Genomic DNA, 20,975 nt, shown 5'->3' with positions numbered 1-20,975 from the left:
TTTTATTAAGAAGATGTTGCTAGGTTTGCTTACATGTAACGGCTGAAACTTATTAGATACAGTACCATAAAATCTTTAATAACAAACTATATTTCATGTAAATAAAAATAAACGACTATTACTATTTAGAGTCACAAGTATATACCTTACATAGTATGTGCGCTTAGATCTTTAAAACTATGCAACATATTTTGATATAGTTATCATTAATAAACAGAGTGATTCAAGAAGAAAGTTGAATATACCCGTGCGAAGCCGGAATAAGTATTATTGTAATGTTAATGTATGTAAAATTCGAGAAAAATCCACATAGTTAAACTTTGGTTCAACCTATATTGTAATGTTCACGACTGTACAGTATAGTGATTATTCAAGTAGAGTTGTTCTGTGAGAATATACTCGAAACTCGCTGCAATACACGATCATGAAATGTGATACTGACTATACTAATTATATTATGTAAAGGATACGTGCAAAATGGGCATACTTGCTTGTCAGCTTTCAACTAGGGAGATAGCTAAGCTAAGCTAGGGAGATAAGAAGTGAATTGTTGCGAAATAATATTATATAATTATCTATGCTAATATTCTAAATTTCAAAGTACTCTGTCTGTCTGTCAGCCAAACCACTAAACTCAATTTGATGAAATTTGCTATGAAACAAGCTTGAACTTAATATAAAATAAAGGCTACTTTTTTATACCTACTTGATACCGAGACAATGGGGGGGGGAGGTCACCAAGCAGACCAAAATTCGTTTATAATATACTAAACTCTTTTCCGTAACCTGCTGCATCTTCTGGTATAAGGTTTATCCAAGTAGTTTTTCAGTCATTAATAACTATATATAACAAATATTATCGGAATAGTAAAACGTGCCCCCACGAGAAATTTGCATCGATATTGAATGGCCAGCGCTTACTGTACTACAATTAAGGGATGCGTTTTCGTTTCATAGAATAGAGAACTACAGAAACATCATATTTAATGTAATTTTCGCTTGACAGTCAAAGTAGGTATATATTTGTAACTGTAGCAAATGAAAAAGAATTACAAATTAAAGATAGATACACCAAAAGCACGGATAACATGTCTGTGGAGATTAAAATACACCAATAAAACTTAATAAACAAAAAAAATACATTTTCTTATGATATAGGACGACCAAATCGGCCAACTAATAGTAACTGGTCTCCACCTCCCATAGACAAGAAATATTAGCCATTCCTTACATCAATTACCTTACCTTACATCAATGCACCACCAACCTTGGGAACTAAGATGTTATGCAACTTGTGCCTGTAGTTAAACTGGCTCAGACATCCTTCAAAATGAGACACGACGATAGTAAGTATTGCTGTTTAACGGTAGAATATGTGTTGGGTGAGTGGTATCTTCTCAAACGCGCTTGCACAACGGAATGGTTAATATTTCTTACAATTCCAATAGTTATAATCTAATGTTAAAACGTAAAATATAATACCACTATAATGAGACTAGAGTCCTGACTCTAACGCAGGTTTTTGTATTTAACTAACCTAGGTAGTACCAGTATCTGCTCATCCTCTTGCCCTTATCTCAATTTTACTTGGGGTCGGCGCAGCATGTCCTCTTCTTCCATACTTCTCTGTCGGACGTCATCTCACTAGTAACATTCTTTCTAACCATATCGTCTTTCACACAATCCATCCATCGTTTCTTTGGTCGTCCCCTACCTCTATATCCATCCACATCCATTCTCAAAATCTTTCTCACAACACGGTCCTCATTCCTCCGCATAACATGCCCATACCATGACAGCCGAGTACCAGTATCTGCTATGATTATCAAATTAAAATTGAATAATACCATCTACAGGTTTAATCTTTGGTATTACACGAATATTATTAAGGCTTCCCATTTGAGGCAGAGTAGCGTGCTTAAGTGATATTAGAAGCGAATGTACGCACGTCATGATTGATTTCGGCAATTTCGATTCAGGCGTTGACGTGACGAATTAGTGTTAGGTAATACATTAGGGCCAGCTTCAGCACTGTACGTGTAGACCGTGTAAAGTTACATCGTGGATTGTGTTCAGATAAATTGACTTTAACAAGGGAACTCTATGTTTGGTTTGGATTCAACGAATAATTATTCGTTTTTTATTATTTTATTGGGGTACTTTTTATACCTTGGTGGTAGAGCTTTGTGCTAGCTCATCTGGGTCGGTACCACCCACTCATCAGATATTCTACCGCCAAACAGCAGTACTCAGAATTGTTGTGTAGTGATGTAAGGAATGGCTAATATTTTTACTGCGTAATTTTCTAAGAGCGGTGGTGACCACTTACCATTGGGTGGCCCATTTGCTAAGCTGCCAAAATCGCAAAAAATAACCTCTAAAAGAATTACACTTGAAATTCTTTAAAAAATATAATAATAATAATAAATAAATATATAAAATGAATTATTTATCTTTGTGTATATTCAACTAATCCTTTGTCCATAAATTCCTAAAATTTCAATTTTGTCTACATTATTTCTTCTAGTGATGGAACTTTGTACGCCCGTCTGAGTAGATACTCATTCATTATGATTTATTCTACTGCCAAGCAACCCATGGATTGCGTTGCTCTGGTCTTTGAAAGATAAGTGAGTCAGTTTACTTAATGACTAGGGATGTAACATCTTAGACCTCATATTTGGTGATGCATTGGCAATATATTTCTTGCAATGCCAGTGTGCTAAAGATGACAATTATCATAAAATATTTATCGGTGTATCAGTTGCATAAATATGCAATAAGGTAGTTCTTATTCTTAATAATTAAGCTTCAAAATTAACGGCGATCCGTCGAACGTCGTTCCACCAGAGTGACATTAACAACGAAAAGTATACAATTACTTTCGTCTAAAATAAAATAAATGTGCGTCTTGGGACGCTCGACAGAAGTGTTAACTTAAACTAATCTAAGTTGAACTATTTAATAACTAAATTGTTTAACTTGAGAAAAACTTAGTTTATAACTTAATTTTTTTTGTATATTAATATGATAATGTAAGAAAAGGTTATGTTATTTATAAAACCTTTTATTGATCATAAAATATATGTTATTCTTAGTTACAATTCTTGAATATGTACATTAGAACTTTGTGTATGAATTGTATTAGTATCATTATTGCCTGCCTACCGCTGTTGTATATTCAAGAGAAAGGAAAACCAGACAAACAGGCGCCGTAACGCGTTACGTAACGCACTTCGTTTAACCTTCCATAGAAGGTATCACTTCAAAAATTAAAAGTTTTTGATCGAAGACAGCGCCAAAGACTCGCCGTCATATTAAAGAACAAAATATTGAAAATAACTTTAAACATGTCTCCATTGCGAAAATATCACGTAGGTATACGTAATACACGTAATATTCTTATAAGATTAATATTATGAGAACAAATATCCTATGAAAACATGGAGTGAGTCGTGAAATGACGAAATTATGGCATTGCGATTCAGTACAGTGGAGTAACACGTTGCGTCAGTGTATAAAAACCTCCGGAGCATTTGAATATATTTTTTCTTTTCATATACGAAATTACTTGGTGTTAGAAGTATGTGCAAGCCTGTCTGGATAAGTAATGTTCACTTATTATTTATTCTACCGGAAAACAGAAATAGTTAGTATTATTGTCTGTCTGTAACTACAGGCACAAGGGACACAACATCTTAGTTTCCAAGGTTAATGGAGTATTAATTATATAAAGAATGATTAGTATTTCTTACAGTAGTTTGTGGTAGGGTTGCAAATGCAAGCCCGTCTGGGTGGGTACCACCCACTCATCAGATATTCTAAAACAGCAATACTTAGTATAGTTATGTTCCGGTTTGAAGTGTGAGTTAGCTAGTGTAACTACAGGAGCAAGGGACATAGCATCTTAGTTCCCAAGGTTGGTGGCGTATTGGCAATGTAAGGAATATTTAAAGGCGGTGGAGATCAGCTTTAAGTGGCCCATTTGCTCGTCCACCTATCTATATCATAAAAAATGTTTGTTGTTATGTTGTGTAACCAATGGCTATGGACAATATTGACCATTTTTTTACAGGTGGCCAATTTGCCAGTCCGTTCCCCTCAAAAGGAGAGTTCTAAGTAGAGTTCCCCTCAAAGAGAGAGAGAAAGGCTTAGGTCCAGCGTTGTGACATATTATAGAAAGTTTAAAATATCTGGAATGAATGATTAGAAGATATGTGAAGTCTATAAGCATACATAAAGTTTTTTTTTTTTTAATATTCAAAACACGTGACAAACCTTCTAAGCTCTTTATTCCATCGATTAAGTCATACATTGTTATTTTAGACTGAACCCACCCCACCCGACGCACCCCAAATGAAAAAAGCAATATGTAACAAATTTGTTTTTCAATTTCGTACCAATTTTACATACAGCAACACCGCACGACCAAATAAAACCTTGTATTGTGGTTTTATTTGTTATTTTTCTTTTTAAACGTGTATAAAATGTTATGGAAAGGGGATTTCTTTCGTACGTTGAATATTGACGCAAAAATTCGTCACAGCGTAGTCTAGCCTTTGTTTTATTCGACTTTGATATACTTGAAATGTTGGTATCGGTTTTGAAAAACGAATTATTGGGTACCGTTGGGAGTTTTGGCATTGCTATAAAAAAGGAGATTGTTGATGCAGATTTAAGAATCATGAGAAGTCGCTTAAGATAAAATGATTAATCAAAAGTCTTAATTATATAATGCAAATTAAAATTTTCTTGTTATAGGTCTTTATGCACCCGTCTTAATAGGTACGTCTGGACCACCTGAATTTTTTAAAATAAAACTTCATTTTTTTCTTCATAACTAATCTGTTTCTTATAAAAAAATGTTTAAATAAAAAAAAACTGTGGTTCCCATTAAAAAGTTTATGAATAAATAATGTGTCTCTTTCATCTTGAAAATTAAAAATTAAAATCTTTCGAATTGAATCATGAAATAAATTTATAATAACTAGAATAATCAGACGACCTCCGTGGCTACTTACATTGGGATCAGAGTAATGTATGTGATGTTGTCCAATATTTATTTATTTACTATATGTTGAGTGAGTGAGCCAGTGTAAGGGATGATAAATACATGTAAAGTAAAGCCCTAACAGAACTTGAACTCTACCGTCGTGATGTAATACCGGTCGAACAGATCACGCGAGTTAGGGAATGGAGTGTACTTTTTTATGCTCTTCTACTCTATTATAGGCTAGTCGTAGTAAATCTAGAGATTACTATGTATACATCTCGGACTTCTGATTCAACTGTAATCACGTATCAATAAAAATATGAATCATTTCTACTTGAAGTTCTATTCCTTTACTTAAACAAATAGCGTTAATGCAATTAAATATTATATAATAAAGATTATTTTCACTGCTTTCTTTACAAACTTTAGGTGATCCAATCCTAATAAGAACAACCTGATTGGAATTTTCAATATTATCAAGTATATTTAGTATCTATTTAGCTAAAATATCGTTATAAATCTTGATGAAAGGGGTGATGGCGGATGGGGGTTGGAGATGGACTCGTTCCAAAAACATATTGCGAACTAAACATTTACGTTAAGCAAAATATATTGGCAACTGTCAATGTATACACGGAACATTGTTTATTTAATTTTGGCATACTATCAAAACTGTTTTTGCTAACCGTACCACCTATAAATATATATTTTTTTAATACTTTAATAAAATGTATTGGTTGAGAATGAAGCAAAACTTTCAAATATTACGAGTTCGAAATGCAAAAATTAGAAGAGGATTTAACATTTAAGGACTCTCAGGTGATGGAAGTAGTTCAGGTGCGTGAACAACGGCTTTTCATGCTTTCCGAGGCTGTTTACCAACTTCCAAACTGAGAATTTACACCACTAGAAAATCCAATATCTATTCATTAGCTTGAACCTAGGACTTGGGCATCTGCATCCAAGTAAACACGAGTCAACTTTCTTTACAAACTTAGAATTATCGAGACTTAAAATAAACCTTCATTTACTATACGAAGTAATATAAAAGTTAAAAGTTTAGTATTCTAGATTATATCGTTCTCAAAAGTGAAGTCCTCAAAATTTCATGTGAAGTAAAATAACACTGATTAGATTAACTCTTATTAACTTAACTTTGTAACTTTTTTTGTTTAAATTTGTGTTTAAATAAAATATTTGAAGGTAAGCGTCCTATCAGTCTATCTGTCAGACAAAGATCTATTTGCTTAAGAATTTTGAAGCGTATTCCATCACCATATGTCAAGCCAGCTAGTGGAAAATAATTAGTTTTGTCAGAAAATCTTCAGACACAGTCATTAACTCACAATGTAAACATAACACAAAAGTTTATCTACCCATTAAGTGTAGATAAACTTTGTACCAAGTATACGTCTCACATGTTAAATCAATCCCAAATGTCGTCAGTATCCCAATTTGAAGGGAATTCTTTAACCCCGTCCCTTTATTAATCGCCGTAGAGAATGCAACGGTATTGAAATCACACATGATCGATGAACACCCTGTCTATATGCAAATCATTCGTTCCCATACAATTTGAATTTCGAATGTAAATTTTTTGTACCTAATAACTTGCAATATTGTATGCAAAAAAGTGTGGTTATACCATTTTGGTTGTCGGCTGTCCAATTTTTACGCTTGTATTGGATTGTCAAATGTCAATCATATTTGATGCTATTGTTTGGTGATGAGGAAATTATTATGACAAATTGAATTAGCGGGTTTTTTTTTTTAATTTATCCTCAATAGCTTATTGTTAATATTTACTTTGGGTTATTCTTTGTAAATACCTGAATCGCTGAATGTGAGGTATGAAATTGATTATGGAAATCAAAGGATCGCATATAAATATTTCTATATTATATTCAAAATCGTACACAATATAATATTTGACACAAACAACCAACTGACGTTACACAGGTTCAGGTATAATCTTTGACCTTGACTTTCAACAAAAAATTAAAAATCTTTCCAAGATAAGATTTCATCAGCGCAATCAAAATAATCTAACTTCATTGTTCGTATTCTTCTAAACTAAGTTCTCAACAATCATAAAACTATCAAAGTAAAGTTACACTGAAATAGGATGAAATTACTTACCGCGTTAGTAAAACTTCTCTGGCCGTAATGTCTTCCATTACATAGAAGATTTAACTTCAATAGTTACTCACGATAGTTTCGAACTTTGTATGAGTTTAATACATTCTAAAAATAGCGTCGTGAATGGTTTTATAAAGAATATTTATTTAAATATATATATAAAGTTAATTTAAATAAAGAAAGACCTGTTAATGTCCCACTAGACAGACTTTCTCTCGTCCTTCTAATAATAATAGGAGCGTAAGTTCAAAACAGCTACTTTAAGGATACGCTTTTCTGGTCTTAAGTTGCTGATAAGTGGTCACACTACTTATAGATATTGCGCTGTAAAAACATTAATCATTCCTTATATCGCCAATGAGCTACCAACCATGAGAGGCCAGACGTTAGATTAACTCACTTAGCCAAAGTGGAACAAAACAAAAAGTTTGGAGGTATAATATTTGATAAGTGAGTGATACCTACCCAGAAGGGTTTGCACGAAGCCCTACCACCACATTTATGAAATTTACGTAATGTGAGGCTGGACTTGAGTTATAAGTATATTTTTTTTTATTTAAGGATACGTTGACGTTAAAATCGCATTTGCACCAGTTTGTACTATTTGCGTGACAGCTTCAGCTACGGTTTGTTGGTTGTTGGTTGTGCCAGAAATCTTTAAGCAGCTGCTATATAACAACAAAATTTCGAAGCCGTCGAAAGACCCTTCGACGACGATTTTTATGAATTGTTAATTAATTTTAAGCTTCGTAGTACGCTATAAATTTATTTATTATGATTTAATTATAATTGCAAGTTAGTTTCTAAATAACCTTATGATTTATAAATAATATATTTAAAAAATATAATAAAACGCACTTTTATTTATAAAATTATAATTATTTTTAAATAAAGAATATAAAACAGACATAATAATGAAATTGGCAGTAGAACTCGAAATAATATTAATCTAATCGAATACACAAAATATAATAATCGATTGGTACAAAATAATAATCAAAAATATGAACTAATTTATACATTTTCACTATAAACTAAATCAAACTAAATTTACAAGCCGTTCTGTAACTAGTCTAAGCGATACACAACATTTTATAAAATACTAGAAATTCATTTACGAAACAAGAAATCAACTAAATCACCAACGATATTTGAAAATAGAATAATCGCAATTTTTGAGCGTATTATTTATGCAATTTAGTTGAATATTAAGTAGTCGTAAATTTATTCAATAAACCAAATAAATTGAAATCATTAATATGTTAAAAAAGTGTTATAATTTAAAATTATCGTCATTTTCAATTAACGATGAGGTAACTTCACTTTTTTTATCAATCGGTTATTTGTATTAGGTTTATATATATAATCCATTTCTTTTCAACTATACATTATTACCAAAGTTATTCTATAGACATTTTTAATTATATCCAGATGTGAAAATATACATTTTTATTTGGACGTATTACTTTGAATCTTGTTTCAAAAGAGTTTTTATTTTTTCTTGTATTGGAATTTATGTAAAACAGTCAGATCTCTTACTTTTAATCATTATAATATTCTTATGTAATAAAGAAATGGAATATATAAGCTATAAAATATTATGTTTCGTTGTCATATATATCATTTTAGTACCGTAGACGGTATTACACGAAGCGGGTGTATTTAAATCAACAGAAATACTTGGTAATGAGATTATTCTTACAAACTATGAGTAATTACAACAATATTGCTTAGTTTTCAATTATTAGGAATTACATTTACGGTAAATAGTTCAGCGAAGCATAGATTTTTTTTTTCAATTGAATAATTTGGAGAATATGCAAATTAATTAAATAAAGGTTCGTTTTATTTTTTTTAATTTACGTAAATGTTTTCGTTTTATGTAAAATTTTATTTTCATGAAATGTAATCGTATTTGTAATAAATATTAAAACGTGATAAACACATGTGCTATTTGCTTTCGAGAGTGACGTAAATCGCCTAAAACTCGTACTTATCGATACTTATTAACGTAAATAAAGATTTACATAGAGCCGCTGTTTGGCATTCAGCTTTCATTACAAATAAGTTAAATTAAAATATAGATCATTACGATTTAATTAGAATTTGCATGTTCCCCCAATAACCCGTTACATGAAGCATTATTATGGAAAATTTAGACTTTTTCTACAATCCTTATAAAAAAGCGTAAGCATACCAATTTAAAAATTTATATACAAAACTCCTTTTGTGCTTATTTTAAATTCATTGCACTGAACACTAGTAAATATAAACAATGAGATAGATAAAAGATACTTTGGCTTAAGATTTTAAAGAAAGATAATTTAGAAAAGATTATATTTTCTAGTGTTCAATCAACAAACCAAGCACAAGAGAGGTTTTAAGAGATCATTAGGAAAACTTCTTTTTTTTTTTTCATCTATTTAATTGTCTCCTTAAATAAATACATATCACATTTGAACACATCCTTCTGTCTATTTTGTTTTACCTTAAAATAAAAATTAAATAAAATCTAATTTTATATCAAATTAATGTTTGTTCCCAAATGTATTTGATCCCATTTCATTAAAAGAAATTGCTTTTATATCTGTTTCGTTTATTAATAAATATTTATTTTGTTATTGAAATTATTACATGTTATTATTTTATTGAATTGAAATCGCATATATTTACAGCAATTGATTTGAATTAAATATATGCTATTTTATTCCTTTAGAAACATTTATTTTATTTATACCATGAAAATATTGTTGTGTCTTTTTATGTAAAATAAATTTAACTAATATCGAAACAAATCTTTTCTTTATCTTCTATTTGTTTATTTAAATTTACATTTTTTATATTGGAATTAAATGCTTTATTGGCTTGGTAAAATAAGTTTATTTCAACCACGACTAAGGACATTTCAAAACAAAAATTAAAATATATAACTATATATTATATTATGTGTGTTATGTATTACTGAGTATATCTTACTAATAAAAACATGATTTAATATCGAGTTGAAATTATTTTCAAACTCATAAAAATCAAGTCGCTAGCTTTAACTATTTTTATACAATTATATCAAAATAACTTACAATACAAAGGCATTTTCATTTATATACCTGCCCATAAAATATAAATCTATTTTCGAAAATCAAAAATTTTTAAATTCATTTTCATTTTAGAAAATATAAATGTAAACATTTAAAAAAAAATCTAAAATGAATTTTATTTAATACGAAAATAAAAATCGTATCATACAAATACAATTAAATTTATAATTTTGTCGTTATTATATTTCGATTATAAAATACATAATATACATGTTTAATTTAATATATATTTTCGTATAAAACGTCAATGAATGTTATCTTAAAGCAAACTTATATTTTTTATTTAATTAGACCAATATTGACAAAAATAATTTACTATTAAGCCTTCATCAAAATCGGTTTATCGTATAAGCTAAAATATTATAAAAATAAACATTTTATTACAAATATAATGAGATCAAACGATGACAATTTTAGGCTGCTCTCTTTGGAACAATTTATTGTGAAATAGACTCTTTGCAGATAGATTGAAAGTCTATTTTCGCTCTAACTTCTGGTCCGTATTCATTTTTTTTGTTTACGTTTTAACCTCTGTATAATATTTCGTGTAAACGATTTAAGCTACAAACAACTACTTTAATTTAACAAGATACTAAAATGGTATTTTTCAATAACATATGTACATTCAGAGCGGAATGTCAATTGACTTGTTTTTTTTAAATTTCATGACGTACATCTAAAGATCTACAATTTGATTAATATAATTTTGTGCGCAGATTATTTCAGTTCAATTATTTTATTTATGTACACGGTTTATATAACTTTTTATCGATTACAATTATATTATAAGTATCAAAGGCATGTTACATAATTACGGCACGTATGTAATTCAATTAAAAATGTAATGTTACATTTTCATTTTCGGAAATCAAATAAAATATTTCGTTTTCAAATTTTTATAAAATAATAAATGTGAAATTCATCAACATTTAATTCAACGATTTTATAATTTCCACAATCAGTCTACGAAACTTTGAAGGTAAATTTATATACACGCGTAACTTTACAATAATGTGTACAGCATAATCTTAAATACACTAAATATATTGCTATTACATATCAAAAACTACAATTAAAACTAATTGTGTAAAATCATTTTCATTTTGAAATGATATTGAATTCCGTTTTCGATCAGATAAAAGATTTTCATTTTTAAAATAGAAAAATTAAATTAAAAAAGTGGCGTATTTTAGAATATATCTCATAACAAAATGTATCAAAATACTCTTGCACGAGTTCGTGTTTTAACAAACCAAGCGTTTTTTCTTTTTTAATTTTTCATCGTTTATTACTGAAGAGCTTCCAGCCAAGCATGAATAATACAGCCGTGCAAATTGAACCTGACAACTTGTCAGGTAGAATTGAAAATATTGAACTCTCTGATGATGAAGTCTCCTTTTCGGTCAACCTTGGTGTGGCAGCATCAGTCTGTAACAGGGAGAAAATCTTCTATAGTACAATACAAAAATTGACACATTTTATACATTTCTCTAATTATTTCTTATATTCTGGGGACATAACATCTCCCAAATACGTCATCAAGGTTGGTGGGGCATGGGTTATGTGAATACTAATTAATACTTCTTAAAGTACCAATTCGACGACCTCCGTGGTCGAGTAGTGTACACACCGGTTTTCATGGGTACGCCACTCCGAGGTCTCGGGTTCGATTCCCGGCTGAGTCGATATAGAAAAAGTTCATTAGTTTTCTATGTTATCTTCGGTCTGGGTGTTTGTGGTACCGTCGTTACTTCTGATTTTCCATAACACAAGTGCTTTAGCAACTTACATCGGGATCAGAGTAATGTATGTGATCCTAACCAATATTTATAAAAAAGTACCAATGTTAATAGGCAGTGGTGACCAGGCATACGATATATAGGCTATCCGATGTTCAGTAGTCCCTTCTCCAAAGACACTGCAGATACATTAACCACAAAGACTTAACTTATAAATTATAAACACTATAAATACGAAGGTATTTAATATAACTGTATTCCTATTAGGAAACGTTTACTTGAAATGCCTACTAAACCGATACGCATAGAACTTTATACGCTACAATGCTTTTCGGTTATAGTATATACTATTGTTATATAATTAGATCGATCTGTGGTTCACACGCTTTCAATTTATATAATTGACGTGACAAGAACTACATGTTGCGTAAATAGTTATCCGTTCAAACTTTAAACAAACTAATCTTCTATAGATATAAAAACGAAATACCACTCACTGATTAATCACGAAATCGCACAAACAAACTTAAAATTTGGCAGGTTCCTTATAGAGTATAGACATATGTTTAGAACGGATTTTACAAAACTCCACTCCTAAGGTGGAAGTTTGTGTTTTATAAATTACGCGCGAGTAAAGCCGTAGGTTCAGCTAGTATGATATAAAATATAATTGACACCGTATATTGCATGCATTTGGGAATAATACGGGTTTACCAATGAAAATAAGTAAAATAATTAAATCATTGGTTCCGGATATTACTGCCTACTGAAGACCCAGCTTCAAGTAAATAGGAACGTCAAATAATTAACAATATTTAATATAGTTTACAATATTTATTTTTCCAGTTTTTGTTACAATCATCCATTATCTTCCGCTTTTCAAACCAGATTCACAATTCCCATGTCAAATTCAAAAATATTCTTCCTCTACTTTTATTATAAAAATGTCAAACCAAAAAGTATTCATCACATTTATATAATTCTGTGATTGAATATAACTCAATAGCTAAAAGCTGTACAACCGTAAATTATTATTTATAAATATTTTATATAAAATAATTTATAGGCTTACACTACATTTTGTATGTTGAAACTCTTAATTATGTTAGTATAGTTTATTTTTATAATGGATGTTCCTGAATTATTTTGAACAATTTTTCAATTGATAATTTTTATGTTTAAGTATTAACATGTATATTTAGGGCTGTACCACCCATTCAGATTGTGTATTGAAATCAATCTCTCTCAGATTATGTTGTCTGGTAAAGATGGATAATAGTCAAAGATTGCCAATACATCACAGTTATTGTTTTTCAGTCCTAGGCATGTTTTAATTAATGTTTATTATGTAAAATAAAATCAACAATGAGATGAATTAGCTTGGACTGTATTTGCGAGTATGATAACTCTCAAACCTTTAAACTTATACTTTAACAACTGAGCCAGATGGTAGAAAATCTTCGCATATCTTAAAACAGTCATGAAGCGAATGCTAATTCAAGCTATAAAGTAAAACAAAATAAACGAATGCAAATAATATAATTGCAACGCAACTCGCTATAAGAACAATAAACTTAGCGAGTCCATAAAGTTTGTGAACACTGAAAGCTATAAGAGAAATTCTAACTAAAATGCTTTACTTGGAAGCACTTTTTATAGATATTAATAAAACAATGCCCTCATAAAGTTTACTACGTGAGTTTCAGCACGACTTTTTACAATCGACGACATAGGAACGATTTAGAACTGTCGCCATTAAAAAAATAAATTAAAAACAACAAATAATAGGAGCGGTCAGTTCTATAACTTCACAAGTTTATATTATATTAAGAACAATTGCAAAGAAATTTATAAATCATTATATCAAAGTCATTTTAATTAAATCATTTACATAAAAAAAAAAACTTTTTATTTTATATTGTTATAATACTGTGATGTTTATCATTATTGTAATTTGACCCATTTATTATTTTAATTATTATTTCATTAATAAATGTTAGCTTATAAAATATATGTATCATAATTGTATGTAGTGTAAACATATATATTTTATATATAACATAGAAAATATAAATGAAATAAATATAAACAAAATACGGAATACAAAATACCTCTGAACGACGTAACGACACGTAAACGACATAAAATCGTATCGTGTAAAGACAAAGTAATTCAAGTGAGTGATATCCTCTTCCATTTTATTGTAAAGATAATTTGAATTGTATTTTTATTATGGGGGAAATAACGCGTGTTATAAATTGGCGAGATTCGATATTCTACTGACACGTACGAGTACGGAGTCTGGAATTTGGAAATGTGTGCATTTCCGTGCCTCGGTAAGCACGTCCCATTGGATTATGAGGTGAAAGGAGTGCACCTGTGTTGCACAGACTTGTGCAATTTAATTTGTTCTACGTAGTTGGCTGGTTTCACTTGAAATTCAGAGCCGCGCGAAATTAGAATACTTATAAGTCCACTGAATAATCGAGACGTAATCATTTCAAAAGGTACGATCGGATAACATAATTTTGATATACGACATGTATGTAATAGTTATAATATTTTACAAGGTACTCACATGAAAATAGCATATCAAACTAAGTCGTTTTTCAAACTAAAATTTTTTGAGTGAGACAGAGTGTGAGTTCTTACCGAATAACACTGCTGTTACAATGTCACGCGCAAAACATAGATAATAGTTTATTCTCCTAAACATAAAACTTTAATTACAAGAATATTTTGAGTTTATGAGACGGGAAATCAAACAGGACCTGAACAGGTTCGGGATCAAAGGTAATTTGTCTTTTCGTGCACGAGAGTATACAGCCAATTTCTAATCTTCAGACTTATACTAATAAGTAAGCGACCACGTCTCTGATTCGTAAGTCATCGCTGGTAACACAGACATATCGAAGTCTTGCGATGCCGAACGCCAGTATTAATTTAAGTAACTTCCAAGCCATTCCTCCGTCGAGTCCCAAACTCAAAGATCTGAAAGTGATCGTCTGCCCTTGTAAATATCATCACGCTGCTGTGCGGGTTGGTGGAATACACATGTGGCAGAATTTCGTTGAAATTAGTATCACATGCAGGTTTCCTCACGATGTTTTCCTTCACCGCCGAGCACGAGATGAATTATAAACACAAACTAAGCAAATGAAAATTCAGTAGTGCTTGCCTGGTTTTGAACCCGCAATTATCGGTCAACCACTGGGCCATCTCGGCTCGTACATATTAAATGAAGAGAAGTGTAATACCTACCAATATTATGTTTATATTGTTATCGTAAAAGTATTTCGTCAATACTTAAAACCCCTACTCGTATAAACCAACAAAAACTAGTCCATGAAAATATTTACAGTATACCAAATCGGTTAACAGTTCACCTTTAATATCAACACTATAGCCCACCGAAGGCTTTAATAAAACGAGCTACACACTATTAAAACGTATCTCGTAAAACTGTACTCTGTGGTTTCATTAACTACTAATTTATAATGTTGTCTTTACGATTCCAGTTGTGAAATAATCATTCGAATTTTGAAAATCGTTTCGCCGCTTTATCGATATTCGGTTCTAAATTATTGAATTTATGATATTTCGAATTAAAGTCGCTTTGTAACACTAAGATCTTTAACCCATATACATAGCACAGTACTATTCTGTACGAACACACTTCTGGAACGATCATGATGGTTTTTTTATTGTATAAATAGGCGGATTGACAACTCTTGATAGTTGATATAGGTATTGTCGCTTAAGAAATATTAGACTTTTTTTACACCACCTACACACTGGCACACTAAATTCAGAACTCAAAAATATAAAGTATTACTATTTGGTGGTAAAATATATAATGAGTGGGTGGTACCTACCCAAAGGGGTTGCACAGAGCTCTATCACAATGTACATAAACGCTAGTTAGATGTGTGATGGTTATTACAATCAGAGTTGCATATTACTGGAATTCGACGTACGTGTTCTGGGATGTATTTCGAGATCACTCTCACAGAATACTTGTACTTGTTACGTTGTTATATTTACAATCTCCGTTATCAAAACAATCGTTCGAAATTTGAAAATCATGTTGCAACGAAATTGACGTTTAGTATATTATTTATGACAATCAGCTGAAATGTAGAACATTAAAGTTACTAATCCACATATATACACGCATATGTTTGAATAGAATATATATTTAGGTTGTAATTCGACGTGTGTGTGTTTGATAAAGCTGTGCGTAGTTGTGGATTTGCGGTATAAAAAAAAATAACAAAATTATCGAAATTTAAACCTTATATTAAAACAATAAGGTTTTATGTCGTTCGATCGGAATATTTATAATTATTTATCTATACATATAATAAAATTAGAGTGTCCGTTTTTAATATTAAAATAATCGCTTTTTACTAAATGCATATGTTGTACACGGTAAATATACCAAAATAATATTTTTTACAATTTTTGTCTGTCTGTCTGTCTGTTTGTTCCGGCTAATCTCTGACGGGACTTTCACTGGCATAAAGCTGATGTAATCCTTATTACTATGGCTACAAAAACAACTTTATCGTTAAATTCAAACGCGCACGAAGTCGCACAGCTAGTTTTACTAATAAAGCTTTAACGTATAGTTAAGTTGGGGCAAATAACTAACTGAAATTGTTAAACTACATAATACTAATAATCTCATTACCTACCTCGATGAATACAGTAACAGATGTCAACAAAAGGCGAAATGTCTAATCAATTCAGAGAGATTACAAACCGCAGGTACAAAGCAAAGCGCCCTTCTCGAAATTAGAAAAAAAAAATCCTCTTAAAATATTATTCTTAACGTTCTGCGGTGATCTGTATAATTTTATTATACCTAATTTTGTTCAGGCAAATTGAATGTGCTACCGATAAATTGCTCTTTGCGATTGGGGGAACGGGACGACTATATACATCGTTAATGCAAAAGAGCGAGACGGACGTATCATCTAGCATCAATCCCAATTTGCATACATTTTAAGAAGTAAATAAAAAAGCTAAATTAGAATCTCAGAAACAGTTCCTCTGACTTGCCCTTCGATTTTTTTTGTAACCAATTTTAAACCTAATCTTAATAGAGATAAAATGCAAATCTAAATGACAACCTTAATGGTATTGAATTTTGAGTTCTAATTCAATTGTATAAGATTGTATATCGTTTAAGTTATTATATAATAAGATAAAAGAAATGGATCTGAAAGATAATTGTATTTGCAAAACTATTTAATATACATTTTTTAAACAAACATTTCTGGTTTCCGGTATTGGTAAAAGGATTTGCTTTTTTTTAAACCAATAGTTGCAAACATTGGAATTATTCGACGCAGCCTTGGAGCGAAATTATAACAAGAATATTTTAAAAAGTAAACAATCAATAATTAAATAAATTGAATTTTTAAAATACTATTCCAATTTATTGAAATTCGAACACAAACAACAATCGCATCGCAAATCCAACGAAGCGAGCAAGCGTAATAATAAAGCGAACACAAAAAAATACCTTTGAAGTGAACAAAAGGACTCACGACAAATCGGTTCAAAGAGATTGGGGCGGATAATTTTCACTCGATACCGATCCTGCTACTTTAAAAAACCTAATCGCTGCAATGTAATTTCATCCGTATTGTGCTATATTAAAGTTCAAATCAACTTGTGAAATGTAATTTCTATCCGTCAGGTTATTTACAGTGTCACGGTAAGAAAAGAGGTTTTATGAAAGGAGTCGCGAAATGAGTTTTATTTAATTTTGCAATACTTTTTTCCGCTTTGCTGCCAAATTATGTTTGCATACAGACGTGATTGGTGGAGGAATATTAATTTTAAGATTCAAATGTTTGATAAATTCAATATAGGTATGTATTTTTTATTTCACCGTAAGTTAATAAATACTTCGCATAATATTTTGACATTGTCCATATTATTGATAAAATTAAAAGACGCTTTTTACACTGCGCTGTACGAAAGTGTTTTTTTTAACCTAACGCTGAATGTTTATATTCAATTCTAAATTTAAAAAAAATGCAGTTCAGTAAACATAAATGTATCGAATGAAAACTCAAGATAGTGATGTAAATATTTTATATCGATATATGAGTATTGCTTTAAGATCATAGTCGTATAACTGAGAAAGAGAACAATAGAATTTTACAATGTTGCCAATAAACAGAATTTAATATATGAAATTTAAAATTAATTAAATTATTTGTGTCAGTTTTTAATAATACAAAATGCTATTTTAGAAATAATTTTAATTCTTTTTAAAACATAATTAATATCTGTATTTTTTCTCACTAACTAAACTTAGTCATTATAATACCGTTTTTTTTTTTATTTTATATATTTTCTATATATTAATATGTGAAGTGAATAAATTTGTGTCCCGTTTTACCAAAAAATACGCGGATGGTGGTGTAAGAAATTTGGCAATATTAAAGTTTATGTGGAGAAGGAGTGCAGAAAGCTAATATTTTTATAAATAATGCTTTAGAAATATACATTAAAATAATAAAAAAAGACTATGACACACAATACGATACGTTTAACACATACGCGTTTATCTTTGTATATTGTACATTATGTTTAATATGAAACATTCATAGTTTACGTTCATACAGCCAATGACAACAAACGTCATATCAAAGATTTTGCCCAGTTTTTATTTTTTTTTTATCATTGGTTGGCGCACGAGCATATGGGCCACCTGATGGTAAGTGGTCACCACCGCCCATAGACAAAGGCGCTGTAAGAAATATTAACCATTCCTTACATCACCTATGCGCCACCAACCTTGGGAACTAAGATGTTATGTCCCTTGTACCTGTACACTGGCTCACTCACCCTTCCAAACGGTACACAACAATACAGAGTACTGTTATTTGGCGGTAGAATATATGTTGAGCCTCATTTTTCTTATATATCTTTCGAATCAACGCATCTAATATTTTATTAGCAATGAATTGCGGTCGAATTTTGACCAATGGGCGACCACTTGTATCAATAAATTGTTTTAAGTTTTTCGTTCATTCTGCTATATTTTATTTTAAAGTATATTATTATAGTAACGATTACTTAAATAATATATTATCATTTCCTTACACAACAATGTTTTATTTATATATCAGAGGTCCCGTTACATTGATGTTTGATTTCACAATAAATTGAACTGGCGACTTAAAGATTTTATCTGAAGTTTTACCGTTCAAACTATGAATTCTATATAAATCGTACAAATACTTAAAACATTTTATAGATAGTTTAGTAACAAAATATACTTTTATGACTTTAAAACATTTTATAATGCAATTCGTTTTTATTATTATTAATTATTCTTAATATATTTAGTAAAGTTTAGTTAAATTAACTAAACCTGCATTGAAGTCAAAATGATGATATTACATGGGAATCGTGACTCAAGAACGCGAGTTGAAATCTATAAATGTGGATATAGTATAGTTAAGTAATTTTATGCTTAAATTTGTGATGAGGCTTTCAGTTAGTATACAGGAACAATAATAATATGAGGAACGATTAATATTACCTACAGTACAAAAAAAAAAGGAAAAGTGTTCATTTGTTACGTGCACAGCGACGAACCTGCATGAGCTATTGCTCTACTTTAAATAGCACCACACGTTCTTAAAAACAGAAAAAGAAGCTCAGCATTAATACATTCATACAATATTACTGTTGATATTGTTGTCATACAATAAATAGCGCACGGGGCCCGATGCTTCAACTTTTTCTTTATAGAATAATTGCATTGAAATCATTTGTCATCACGCGGATATGGTTTCATTGGTTTAAAAGATAATTAGATTGGACCAATGTATTAATTGATATTTATTCTTACGATACGTAAACGTATGCGAGAGGTTGTCAATATCCTCAACTATAATCGATTTAGTTTTAGCGAATCTAATGTTAGGATTCTTTTACATTTGTTAAAGTCATTTTTACAATATTAAATGATAGATTTCAAGAATTTGAATTATTGTATGTATCAATAATTCAATCTGTTTTGCATCGCAAATTTCATATCTTAAGTACCAGACGACGGCGTCAGCAGCTCATCCTAATCAATGACTGAGAATAAATGGTTGGCTTTTTGAATTTTAACCCATCAAATTCTCGATTATGTGTTGTACCGCTTCGCATATAAATATCACATAAAATAATTATTCTTAGAATTAAATTGGTAAGATATAAATAAACATCGGATATCGCTTGTCTTTGTGAAATTAATTAATTATCGTTTAATGCGTACAGTAAAATGTTTATTGTAACTATCAAACATCTTTGCCGTTATACGGTAATTAGTTCGATGCGAGTATGTTTGATTCATTATGTCGACTTAATCTTCACAATCATTGAAATTATTTATAACAGTACTTATTGAAGTTGTAACTTCTTATGAGAGGGTAAACCGTTTCGTTACGTAACGCGTTACGACGCCAGTCTGTCTAGCTTATTTTTCTTTTACGCATACGGCAACAGTAGGCAGGCTCCTTCTCTCTCACTCTAACACAGCGCTAGCCGTATTTCGGACAGACGTTTTTTTAAGTTATCACATGACGGGCGTCCGAGACGCACATATTATTTATTCAGTAATTTGTCTTGTCTTTAAAGTAAAAGTTACACCTGGTAAATGTTTCATTGTTAGGCTAAGACGTCTTCTCCGTTTTGAGACCGTTTGAAATGTATTCCATCACGCTGCTCCAAAGTATGGTGGTAAAATAGCAAACAAGAATGAAATGAATTAAAAACACAAATTAAGCACATAAAAATGCATTGCTTGCCCGGGTACGATACACACAATCTTCAGTTAAGATTGATGTGTTTTAACCATTAGGCTTTTATGTATTTTTTTCGAAGTCAGTAATAACCTTTGACATAACAATGCCATCGTCACATGGAATATCTGAACAGCAATCTTGTAACAGTGTCGTTAAAAACCGCGCGGGTAACAAATAATAATCT

The 20,975-nt window shown here is 30.5% G+C and overlaps 1 protein-coding gene across 2 annotated transcripts in view; it reads right to left on the bottom strand.

The window, feature by feature from the left end:
• Positions 1 to 7,990: 7,990 nt before the first annotated feature.
• LOC113401615 (uncharacterized) overlaps positions 7,991 to 20,975 on the bottom strand; it is a 252,847-nt gene continuing 239,862 nt past the window's right edge. For both annotated transcript variants that reach the window (XM_064217974.1, XM_026641593.2), the window contains one exon: positions 7,991 to 11,658. In XM_064217974.1, coding sequence (XP_064074044.1) covers positions 11,509 to 11,658 — 150 coding nt within the window. In that variant the 3' untranslated portion in view covers positions 7,991 to 11,508. The remainder of the gene's footprint in view (positions 11,659 to 20,975) is intronic.

Source organism: Vanessa tameamea, chromosome 20 (genome assembly GCF_037043105.1).
Source record: "Vanessa tameamea isolate UH-Manoa-2023 chromosome 20, ilVanTame1 primary haplotype, whole genome shotgun sequence".
NCBI classification, from domain to species: domain Eukaryota; kingdom Metazoa; phylum Arthropoda; class Insecta; order Lepidoptera; family Nymphalidae; genus Vanessa; species Vanessa tameamea.
This window is presented reverse-complemented; position numbering and strand designations above follow the sequence as displayed.